We start from the raw sequence: 12,434 nt of genomic DNA on the forward strand, positions 1-12,434 counted from the left end.
CACAACTACCACTACAAGCAAAATGATCCTGACAAGCAAAAAGGCAGAGCAAGCCACCAAATGCAATGCAATGCAATACTGCGGTCACCTGCAAGAAGATAATGCCAAACAAATCAATGCCTTCATTATAGGCAGCACAACAACACAACCAAAACAACTGGACCAGAATACAGAATAGCTGAAATAGGGCTACATATTTGCAATATGTTAACTAGGTCTTATTACCGCTGGTAGATAACGGAATTTTAGTTTGTGCAGCGCTGGGGCTGTTACTCTTCGGTGTGTTCAATTTAATATTTGTGTCCAGTAAACTATGTATGAACAGATTGCAACCATTACTGGCTGTTAGAATTCAAGCAGAATTCTTGTATTTTCTAATGTTAATATTTATTATTTTCCACAATCTTTAACAGGGAATGCTTGGACTAAGTGTGCATGTGATATTTCTATAGCATGACCCCAGCCATAAGAAGGCGGAGCGCTGAACAAGGTCAAATACAAGCATGCAGTCAGGGGATGCTAGGAGAGGGAGCTGAACTGATCATGCTTTGTGGCACTGTGATGCAGGGTTCTTTAAAGAGGTGCGCCATCAACCCTATCCTAAATTGGAGCAGAGTTGAAGCAGATATCGTGTGAGTAATCTACCAGTTATTCGCCCTTTAGGAGTTTGTGATGGAATAGCGTTGCATTGTAGGATTATCCAGATAAACTCGGGTAACATTTATTCAGATATTATTTGTACTACTTGACGAGCAGACTATTGCTAGTTATTTCACCTTGCTAAGGCAAGTCAATATAACAATTTATTTTACACCCTTGAAATTAAGGTTTAAATTTCATCTAGGCTCATGGAGTGGTTTACAGTTTATTGTAGATATACTGCAAATAATACAAATTTAAATAAGATTAAAAAAAAGCTTTAAAAGAAAAAAAAAAACTACTTCAGCATTCAAAAAAGTGATTGTATTTTCACAATGGCTAGCACATGACACTCCCTGGAAAATCAGTTTACTGTTTTACAGGTGCATGGAACACTTAACTTAAGCAAAGGGATAACCCCAACCCCCATAATTTTCTTTTGATAAAGCAATTAGCCAACCATTAATACTTGCAGGTACAGCAGTGTATTGTATACATGTTGAGTACCTGAATGATTAAGCATTGAATAAACCATGTTTACACTCCTAAGTATAACTTTTTGAGCAAGGGTCCGAATAAAAACTCCCAATGTTTCTCACCAGTGAATTTAAGACACAACGTTAAGTGACAAACAAAACAGTACATGGAGTTTTCTAAACAAGAACATTGAAGAAATGAAATAATTGGTGTAGGATACAAGAACAGAGCAAATTTCTGGTCATCCAGCATTTCAAAGAATATTGAAATAAAGACATCTTTTTTCCTCTCTTCTCTTCATGAGGAAACTTAGAAGTCACCCACACTCACCGCTCGGCCAGCCCTCTCTTAGTCAATCCTGAAATGACTATGGGATCAAATGGCTCCTCTGTGCCAGAGATGGTAATCCCCAATGGGCCACCGTAGCGCTTCAGCTCTACCGTGTAGATAATTGCGCCGGTGATCTCTTGTTCATCTGATGAAGGAAACGAGAGACATCTTCAGAAAAACACAAAGGAGGAACAGACTCAAGTACAGTAGGGATGCATATATGATCTTATCAGATCTTCAATGGGATGTTACATTTTTCAGTCCAGGTTATGATCAAATATTCAGGATTGATTCTGGCAATATTTACATTAAACATACTTCCTAACCAATGACTTTGAGACTTACTACTTTCTAATATCACTCAGATATTGATATGCCTGAAGAAAGGGAATGCATTAGGATCTTTCTACATTCATTGGGACTGGAGATCCTTTTTCTATCTTTATTAGGATTGGTGGATGTTCATTTCAAGCTTAAGGGACTCCCAGGACAGTCCTTTTCAAACCTTCAAGACCACGGTCATGCCGCCATGTTGGAGTACTGTCAAACACTCCTCTATTCTTGTGATTCATTACATAACCTATAACTTGGGAGTGTCCTCATGTGCAACTCTTTCTCACACTTTGTAAAAGTCTTTGTTAATACACAACACCACTAAGAGGCACAAGCAGTTTAAAGAACTTTCTGGTTAGTAGTATCAGGGAGGCTGAGTAGTGTTTTGCCAGGACTCACATGGTGTAAATCTATTTGAGAAAGGGCTGGTTAGAGCCTCATAGCTCCAAGAAGGTGTCATCTTATTCCCTTTACAATTTTAACAACATGTTCATCCCATTTTACCAGTAGGATTGGAGTTCACACATGTACGCATTGTTAGGATATAAACAAGGGTTTTTGTTTCTTTCAAGCACAAGATGGATAAAATAAGAACAGTTCAAACTATTTGGACCTGACCTAGCCAGGCCAGCCTTAGAACTCTGGAAACACAGTTTGCTTAAAGAGTTGATTGAGCAATTTGTGTTCCAAGGACACCCGCACCACCAATGTGTGTGTTATATACATACAATAAGTAATATTTCAGCCAACCACACTAAGTAGGCAGATCCAAGTTCATATTTATAATAGGATCAGCAAAACAACAAGCCCCATAATGTAAAGTGTTCCTGCTTAAAAAGCAGGGTGATTAGCTAAAGAGGGAGGGTAGTGGGGAAGAAAAGAGCACCACATGTTGCAAGCCAAAAGTAGGTGCCGAGAAGACGGGGGGCAGAACGCACGGGGTGGGGGCCAAAAGAGGGTGGGTACCATAAGCAGGAGTGAATTTATTTTTATTGAATTGCTAAAGCATTTCTAACATTGTTCTTCAGATTAAATTAATATGGTACAGAAGTATGGCATTAAATTGAATACCGAGAGATTAATATTTAGGAGGACAAGAGGGAAAACATCAAAGAGAAAAATTGGAAAGAAGAAAAAAATATATCCCAGAAGAAAGGAGTCGCTATAGTGCAAGAAAAAGTGGATGAAACCAAGATTCCGAAATTAACAAATATCTATTGAACTGTATCTGCAAACGAAATAAGCTGTATTGAATGTGCGGTAAATACTGTGGAAGGGATATCCTTGCTGTACACAACATTGTCTTTAATACAAGAACCTAAACTCTGCGCAGTGCATTGCCAAGTATTTAACAGAAAAACACACTTCCCTATCTGAATCAGCCAGCGCATGCTCCAGAGCCTTTATTTGCTGAGGTGCCACGTGCTGACACGAGGTGGATCAGACGGTGCTCGAAGGTCCTACCCGAGTTATCTTCATCCTTCCTGATCTTCAGCTTCACCAGGTCTTCGCACTGCCGGAGAATCTGCACAGCGTCTTCCATCGAGCAGTTGTCAAGTCGGATATTATCAATGGCCAACAGCTTGTCCCCGGGCTCCAAAGTGCCAGTTCTGTGGGGAAAAGAGCATTTACATCCTGTAAGAAGGCGAGAGATTCTGACAACTCGGTCAATAGTATTCAGGCTCGTCTCCCAGTATACAAAGACTCATCAGCCAAGACTCGGTCGATAGCATTCAAACTCATCTCCCAGTAGACCAAGACGCGTCATCCATCCAGGGTCACTATCTGTTCATGCAGAACTACCTGGAAATACAACACGGAACAAGTGAAGCAACCTAAGCCATGCAGTTTTAAGAAATGTTTTATATGGATCCTTATGCGAACAGGAATCTTTAGGCGTATCGGGGGGGGGGGGGGGTAATCAAATCTTTGCATAATGATGTAACTTCAAGCTTGCCAATGCCACCTGATCTGTGCTAAATAACTACATGAGCACTACATTGCTGAAGATGTCAGAAAAGGGAAATGGCAATAACAACGCGGGCTAAACCACGCATGCCATTACAACGGAATTGGAACAATGCTTGCCTTAACCACGTATATGCTTTGCCGGGCATATGTCGTAACCAAGCACATGCGTGGTTAAGGCAGTTAGCGGTCTAGCATTGGAGCGAGTGGGCGGGGTGCTAGAGACTTCCTGCAGATGCCCAGGGCACTGTTTTGTTTTTAATCCCCGTTCTCGAGATCCATGAAAAAACCAGCAGGAACCAAAAGTAACCAGAGTTCTATGCGCCACATTTAGTTTCTGTAGTTTCCAGTATTTAAATCCATCTCCCGCACCAGCAAGAAATAGGAGGACTCGCGGGTAGATATGTGGTCCACCTTATGATATCACTGGGGGCCAAGGGATGCAAGAGTAATTCCTACTACCTCTGGCATCTACACGCAAATTGGGACAAACTCTGTTCAGGCTACTAAAGCCGGCAAAACATCAGGGGCATAATCAGTGGTCAGACTGGCTAATAACAGGGGCTACAAACCTGGCACGGGGGTGGGGCAAACTCCAACACACAGCACCTAGCTAGTCCTAAATGGTGTGCCTGCCATTTACACTGATTGCACAAGCCTCTACAAGATTCTCAATTAGAGCTCCCATAGAGTGAAGTGGGACATTAGGGCGCTTCCTAATTGTAGCAATAATTACTGCGAAATGCTTAACAAATGTTTTTTAAGTGTATGGAGGGCACCCTAGCTGGCAAATTTCACCCTTGATCGCTTTAGAACCATGTTTAATTAGAGACCGTGGTTGTATGTGGGACCAACCAGAACTTGTCTTTTGGGACCAGCACTTCTTTCCCCATCAGACTTTGGCCCAGAACAAAGAATTTAAAAAGACAAAGGGGAGGAGGAGGAGAAAGACTGAAAAACAGTGACAGCAGGGACAAAATAAGCAATCTGAAAGAATGAACTGAAAGGGATAGGGAGCGTCTGGTGGTGAATGAAAGAAGCTTGAGGTGGAATCAAGACTCTGCAGCGGTGGTACTCGGCACTTCAACCTTTGATAGCGCCAGCTGCAGGCTTATGAGGAAAACTTTGGGCCCCAGCACTACTTCTTTTACAAATTACGCACTTAGAAACTATTGGTAATTTATGTTAAAAGCACTCATTAGGGAGAAGATGTTTGGGGAGTCTGGAGCATCAGTATTTCAATGTTTAAAAATACACACATTGGCAAAAACAAAACTAAGAATTTATGCATGATCCAATGTGTAATGTGGCAAAAGCTGTAGCATTGAAAGTGCCAGACCAAACAGGAGAAACTGACAAGTAAGCCCTACAAAAAACACTTTGAAGAAGAAGGAGAAGATGTAAGAAAGGAGACAGCTGAAGATAAAGGAGAAGATTTAAGAAGGAAGGGGATGAAAAGTAAAACGATTGTATGGAGGGGAACTCCCTGTTGAAGAAACCAGAATGTACATTAGATCTTTCACTTTTGATTAAAAGCCAGACAAAGAATTTCCGAATAACCTCTCAGATGGAAGTGATCCGGTTCTTTTATCCTCAGGTACCCTTCAGGACAGTCGCTCTGGTTTCCTAGGTTCACTTCTTGGGGGTGATCAAGTTTGCAAGTTCCCGCGGAAGCAGAGACACGCTCTAACTCAACTACACTATGGTGCGAAGGGATATGTATCAAGGTATCTGTCAGCGAGTTCTCTCCGGGTCTTTTCTATTTTGGACACGACCACAAAACGTATGTGGAGTCGTAACAGTTGATGTAAGAAAGACTTAAATCATATATCCCAAACATCTATGGAATTAATTCATAAGGATTCCTCTATAATATGGAGTGAGGTCAATGAAGGACACACGCATGATCCCCGATGAAGTTCAATAAGCTATTTGAATGAAATGCGTCGGCTGGATAGTTTGATTGGTTGTTTTTATAAGGATATAAAAAGGTGCACCTTTCCATTTGTTGTCATTTCAAGTGTGCTGAACAGTGGTACTGACCAACGGCAGGTACCGGATAAGCAGTGCACAGGTCTATATATTTGGAATTTTGAATGATGTGCGGGCTCTCTGGTCCGCCGTTGTTTGTTTTTGACACCCTTTCGATTGGTCCGTCACAGAAAAAGGTATTACATGCAAACAATAGTCTGCAGTACAGCAAATTCCTGTGGTAGAGTTCTGGATTGGTGGGCAGCCAACGCAAACACCTAAATGTAACCTAAAAGTTGATTGTCTTCACATACAACAAATATGGGTTTGGTACCAAAAATATTAGATGAATAAAGTCCAGGGAGTACACAGACCGAGAACAATCTTCATTGCGCTTTTATTTTCAAATTGGCCTTAAGGACTAATGCTTTCACAAACACTAAAGTTAGCTTCTGCCTCATGATCACGAAAGGACACCTTTGGCAAAGAAGAGCCAAGGAGTGAATTGAACCCAAGCCAAATATTAACGCAGTATTCTCCTAAGAGGTCACTAGGCAAAGCACCAAAATTCTGACCTCAAAAGCAGAAAAAGCCCTGGACATACAGATGCGCTTCTCTCAAGCAATCCAAAAATATCCTTAGTTTAGCAAAACACATGAGCCAGACTTGGAGAAACTGGTGTTTGAAAACCCAAATCTGGCATTGCCGCTAAAAAATAATATCCGACCGTGTTGGGAGACCTGTCCACTTATATCAGATCTGGATATACCGAACATGGATAAATACATCAAGCTGCAGTAGCTTCCAGGCTCCCAGAGCTAAAGTGCGGGACAATCTTAATAAATCTTTGCCAATGGATCTGGTAGACAATCTGGAATTGTGACCTCTATAGAATGTGGGAAGGGACGGGAAAGCAAGGTGATGGGGTTGGTCAAGGATGGCAGGCAAGTTTTTTGTTTTTTTTACCTTTTGGACAGGCATACATAATAGAGGCCCCGTTATGTATGGCTTTACCATTATTCATCTTCTCCTACGTAGCAGTTGAAAGTAGGGCCAGGTGATTTTGGGGGCCATACATAAAATTATAGATGGGTAAAAAGTGAATTATGGGATATTTTTTCCTCGAGTGCTAAGTGACATCGAACACTCAAGCTTCGCTCTCATTTATCTGATTTCACTCAGAACCCTTCAGTGAATATTTCTCTGCTAGAGAGCCTGTATCATGTATTTCAGTTTCTGAATCTTGTAACTCGCTGCTATGACGTACAAACAGTTGATAACAAAACGTTTTACCTTAGGGCTAGGGATGCATAACAGAGGCCAAGTTATGTTTGGCTCTTCCATTACTCCTCTGCCACTGCATAGCAGTTGAAAGCAGGGGCAGATTTTTTGGGGGGCAATATATAACAGAAAACAATAGATGGGTGAAGTGAATTACGGGGATGTTTTTCACCTCTGGGTTCAGAGTGACAGAGACAACTCGAGCTCTGCTCACATAGTCTATTTGACGTCACTTAGAACCCCTCGATGAAAAACAACCCTGTCATTTAGTATTACCCGTCTAAAATTCTATTTTTTTTTGGGCGCATTGAACCATAGGCAGATTAACTCACACTAGGCCCCCCATTTCAAACAGAAAGTCCTCGGTACCAAGCCAAACTGACCATTTTGTCAGTCTCATTTCCCTGGGATGGCTTCAGGCCGCTTTCAGAGAAGGGTGGGCTGCCACTACAGTACATCCATTTCCTCTAGTGCTCAGTTTTGTTCGTAGTATCCTGTAATTTTCGCCTGGATTGAAATGTTTGCCAGAATTATGGTATCCAGTCCTCTTGCAAAACAAATGACCCCTCATACAATACATAAATGGTCAACCGGGGCTCAGGTCCTTATTCCTTCAATTTGAAGCGACACTCCGACTGATGGAGACACCTTCTGCATGCAGACTCTTGCAGCCTTCAGGTGGCTTTTTTCAACCCGTCCAACCAGGTCTTTTCAATAAATCCTTGCATTTCCTAATCTGTACTCCCCTAGCAATTTAAAGTACTGATCCATACCCTCACTCAATTAAACTATCTTTGTCCTGATGATGACTCTTTTATTAATCTGGGTCGAAACGCCATAGACAATTCAGTAAATTGGAAAGGACTAGTACCCACATTTTTATTAGGATGCTACATGACTTGGAGCCGAAAATGTGTACCTACTGCAAGTTATTTACATATTCCATTGCTGCTGTTTTTCCTCATACATCCTGGGCACAGTCTATTTTGGATTCACTGTGTGATCACCAGAACACCAAGTACATATGTATTAACTGTAAATACTATTGTGAATATATTACACTTTTGCAATATTAATAAGTGGACCTAGTCTTCTATACATCTCCACTGAATAATTCTCTGGTTGATTTTTTAAATCTGGATGTGATTGTGCTCTTTTTAACAGATACTGTTCCACTTGGAATCTCTGTTGTACATTTATAGATAATGCCTATGGTTCCAGGACTTGTTGGGCCACCACTCTTGAATGTAATTATTGAATATGTGCAACAGGCTGTGGAGCAAAAAACATTTGAGGCGGACAACACCAGAGATCTAAGGAATGCCAGAGCTTAATTTGTGAAAGAATAAAAAGTAGGTGTCCGGGTGCAACATATTTTTCAGGACTCTACTATAACTTGCACCACAGACTAACCCTGCCAGCAGTGCGAATATTAGAGCCAACACAACTACCAATCAACACACTTTTACAAGTCTAACAGTTTAGATTATTCTAGGCCACAACCTGGCAGAATGGTCTGGAAGTTCATGCAGTATTCATTTTTAGTGTATATTTAATTGTTAATGACTCTGCCAAGGTGCTAACTTCAAAAATATACAAACAGTGCCGCATGGTGGTAGACTGCAATAAGAGGCAATGTTGAGAACGAAGTGCCAGTGCTTAACACCGGCTCAAATTAAGCATTTACATGGGGTGCAAAAACCAACACTAATTTCAGATGCACTTGAACCCAAATAGTAACCAATGATCCAATTTTGTATTTTGAGGAGAACCCACATTAGAAATGGAGTATCCTTTTGTTGTTGGGTACAGAGAGCCATGAACCAATCTGGCACGGCTGGCTGATAAAAAGGCATGACACCTCTTACTCAAGAAGAGAAGTCGTGAAACCACAATTATAAACAGAATTCAAATAATTTGAACTCTTGGAGGAGAGGTTCTCTATAGAGCAGGGGTCTCCAACCTTTTCTGTACTGAGAGCTACTTTTGTTCAATGAAACGCATTGAGAGCTGCTAATATTAGTGTTGTATAATTTAAATTCTTCATTATGCATAATAATTCAACCAAGCAAAAGCTTTCTAATTTAATAAGCTGGGCTGCACACAGGTGACCTACTCAGGGGTAGCTGGAGAGCTACAATAGCAGCTCAGGAACTACTGGTTGGAGACCCCTGCTATTGACCCACAAGCCACCATGAAGGTAAATGTAACAAAACAAAAACAAACATTTTGACATAGAAAACGGTCTTTAGTATTGGACTCAAGAGCTCTATCTTTCACCCTTGAATTTCTGCTCAAATAAATTGTCCACTTTTTTTCCTCTCTCACCAAAAACAAGTTACAAACAAGTTACTATTAGTCCATCCTGCAGAGACAACAACCTGCCACTAATTTAGGATGACTGTGTTGCTCAGGCTCTATGAGCAGCAGAGGGTGAAATTGAGATACAGAGGGTCAACATGTTCTTATCCCATTCTGCATGTTTTACCATTGAAATGGACCCACAAAGCGAAGACGTTGCAAATAAACGATAAGAAAACAGTGCTCAGTCAGGAGAATAGCAAGGAATTTAAAGGGAAAAACATTGCTTTGCAATTCTCCTAAACAGGTGTAGGTGCTACATGTATGAACCACCTGTATGATGCTCATGTGCTCTCCTAAATGAGAGGAATCCTAAACAAAAGTGGGAAACAACCCATGCTGGTCTTCTGTAACCAAGCGCTTAGGCCACAAAATCCCTCCCCCTTGACACTGTGCGAATAGCATCGATGCACTAATGCATTTACAACTGATATATAGGAAGAGAACGTCCGAATAATGCACTACGTACATTTGTTATAGCAGCGAGAGACAAGAAGCCCCCTCAAAACGCAGCATCCTGATTTTGAAAATTGCATCAGGAAGGCGTGCAAAGAAATGCTAAAAGTAGGGTGACCACTGATTTATCTCTAAGACAATGCTCCATTTTCATAATCCTGTTATTACTGGAGGTTGATCCTCCTTTGATACCATAAGTGAGGTGCTGTCTTGCAACCTAAGTGTTCGGAGAATGCTGATATACCACGACATGATGGTTGGATCTGGAAGCGTGAGCTACAGTTTCATACATACGGTAAGGAACGTTCGCACTGTCTGTGGATCAATTTAGCATGATTTTGAGTCCAAACAGGAACCATACATTCTAGTAAAGAAAGAGATAAAATAATCAAACTATTTAGGGACAGGAAAGGTCATAAGATATTAGAAGCCAAGAAGGCATACATGGCTACCGTAGCTCGGGCGAAGAGAGACTGGGTCTATGATAGCTGGGTATCCATGCTTCGTGCCGTCAAGAAAAGTGACCAAGGCTCCTTTTGGCACATTTTAGCCAATGGAGGTTTGGAAAATCTGCTCCCTTGGAAAATAATATTTTACAGCAGACTGGGTCTCCCATTTGTCTGAGCATTATTCCCCTGTCACTCATGTTCTTGAGAGTCCCATAACCAGCTGTGGCCCGGTGGGCGCTGGGCCATTTCATCTTCAACTCTATCTTTGATTATGCCAGCATCCTTATTACAAATTAAGAAGTTAGGACTGTCCTGGATTGGATCATCCAAAATAAGGTTTGGACAAAGTCTCAGGGGATTTATTCAGGGCTGAAAAGGAAATGTGGTGCCCTTATTCAGTCTAGTTCTTTTGCACCATCTTGAAAGGTGCACTAATGCCACCTACCTGGGCAGGGATAATTAATATTTTTTAAAAGGCTTCCAAGTACTTCACCTCTAACTACAGGCCCATAAGCCTTACAGAAAATATTCAGCAGGGTCCTCCTGGTTAGGTTGTGCAATTGGCTTATGGATGTAGCCATTTTGACACCATTTCAAGCTTGCTTCAGGGAAGTCATTAGTACAATCAATAAAGTATCCAGACTCCAGTAATTGTATTGGAAATATGTTGTGCTTGGGGGCAATCATCTATATGTAATGCTTGTTGACCTCCAATCGGCCTTTGACCAAGTTTCTAGGGATGTTCTCTGGAAGGTGCTGAGGACATGGGTGTCCCCATGTATCTCTTGGATGTTCTGATTAGGCTACACACTGGTACGTTTTGCACAGGTTCGCTGTGGGTCTCAAGGCAAACTTACAGACGATATCCCTGTGTAATCGGGTAGTCCGATAGGGGTGCATCCTTGCCCCAACCTAACTATTGTTTATTGTTTGGTGGCGTATGTAGATAATGGCGAGAATGACGCACTAGGTCTTGCTGATGTTAGGATCCCAACCCTTCTGTTTGCGTAGGATACCCTCCTGATTTCCAAATCTACGATGGGGCTCCCAAAGCACTTGGTTCGCTTTGGGTGCTTCTGCAAATGGAGGGGCTTAGAGATCAACATCACCAAGACTAAGTATTTTGTTTTTAACCACTGCTTAACATCCAGGCCTATTCCTAAACTCCATTGAGTACGTTTGGAGCGAGCGCCAACCTTTGATTTTTTAGGGGTTACACTTAACAATATGTGGAGACCAAACAAAATATTCAGTAAGTGTAGGCTAAAGCTTGAACAGTACACCTGTGGAATCTCTAGGTCTCAAAGGGGTTCTCAATTTCGCTCCATATCTACAGCTCTCCAAAACTAGAATACGCAAGATGTGGGGGCCGCATTGTATGGTGCGGATCTGTGGGGCCACAAGGATTGCAGCTCATGGAGAAAGCAGAAAATTGCTTCATGCGCACATTGACTAACCTTCCCCTTTAGTACCCCGCTTATACCCCCGCGTTTAGGCCTGGGATTGAGAGCGCTTAGTGCAAAAAAGGCCTTAGACCGCTTTTATATTGGTGCAGAATTTGGGTGACCCAGAGTTTCTCCCTTATTGCAGGGTTTGAGGATATTCTGAGGTCACCGGAGCTCTAAAGATTCCATGGGTTAGGCATATCAAGCAATTGTTAATTCAGTTATGTTGGTCTACCCCCACAGATCTTAGTGGGGTATCTAAGGGTTTGTATTGGCAGTTAAGTCATCCTCCTATATTGGGCAACAGAGAGTAGGCTCCTTAGCTTCTGCATTTTTTGACTTTAAAGTAGATTTTAATTTGGAACCTTTCCTTGATGAGGTTGAGCCCCTTCTAGCCAAAACACATTTTAAATTTTGTTATGGGATTTTAGCTATATGTTTTTACTTCTAAATGGCAGCGTGGGAATGTCTTGAAAAACTCAGTAGAAGTTTGGGGGTTGCCCAACTTTGATGGAGGGATGATCTGCTTCCCGGAAAATAAATGATATTAATGGGGCAATCTGGTAAATGATATCCAAGCAGACGTCCTACAGCAAAGCTACATTCTAGAGCGCTCATCATCAGTGATGCAGAAGTGGGTAAAGTCTCTTTACTGGATGACCCCTTTAATGAGGAGGAAACCAGAGGACTCTACGGACATCAGAAGGTGAAATACTCCACTCAC

The 12,434-nt window shown here is 41.7% G+C and overlaps 1 protein-coding gene across 6 annotated transcripts in view; it reads right to left on the minus strand.

Moving 5' to 3' along the window:
- The window catches only part of GRIP2 (glutamate receptor interacting protein 2), a 687,757-nt gene that overhangs the window by 79,910 nt on the left and 595,413 nt on the right, over nucleotides 1-12,434 (minus strand). For all 6 annotated transcript variants that reach the window (XR_014968484.1, XM_085624444.1, XM_085624443.1 and 3 more), the window contains exons 16-17: nucleotides 3,244-3,389; nucleotides 1,447-1,591 (exon numbers count right to left, since the gene is read on the minus strand). Coding sequence is in view for 5 of the 6 variants with exons in the window: in XM_085624444.1 (XP_085480570.1) it covers nucleotides 1,447-1,591; nucleotides 3,244-3,389 (291 nt within the window). In the remaining variant the exon portion in view is untranslated. The remainder of the gene's footprint in view (nucleotides 1-1,446; nucleotides 1,592-3,243; nucleotides 3,390-12,434) is intronic.

The sequence above is a fragment of the Triturus cristatus genome, chromosome 9 (assembly GCF_964204655.1).
Source record: "Triturus cristatus chromosome 9, aTriCri1.1, whole genome shotgun sequence".
In the NCBI taxonomy this organism is placed as follows: domain Eukaryota; kingdom Metazoa; phylum Chordata; class Amphibia; order Caudata; family Salamandridae; genus Triturus; species Triturus cristatus.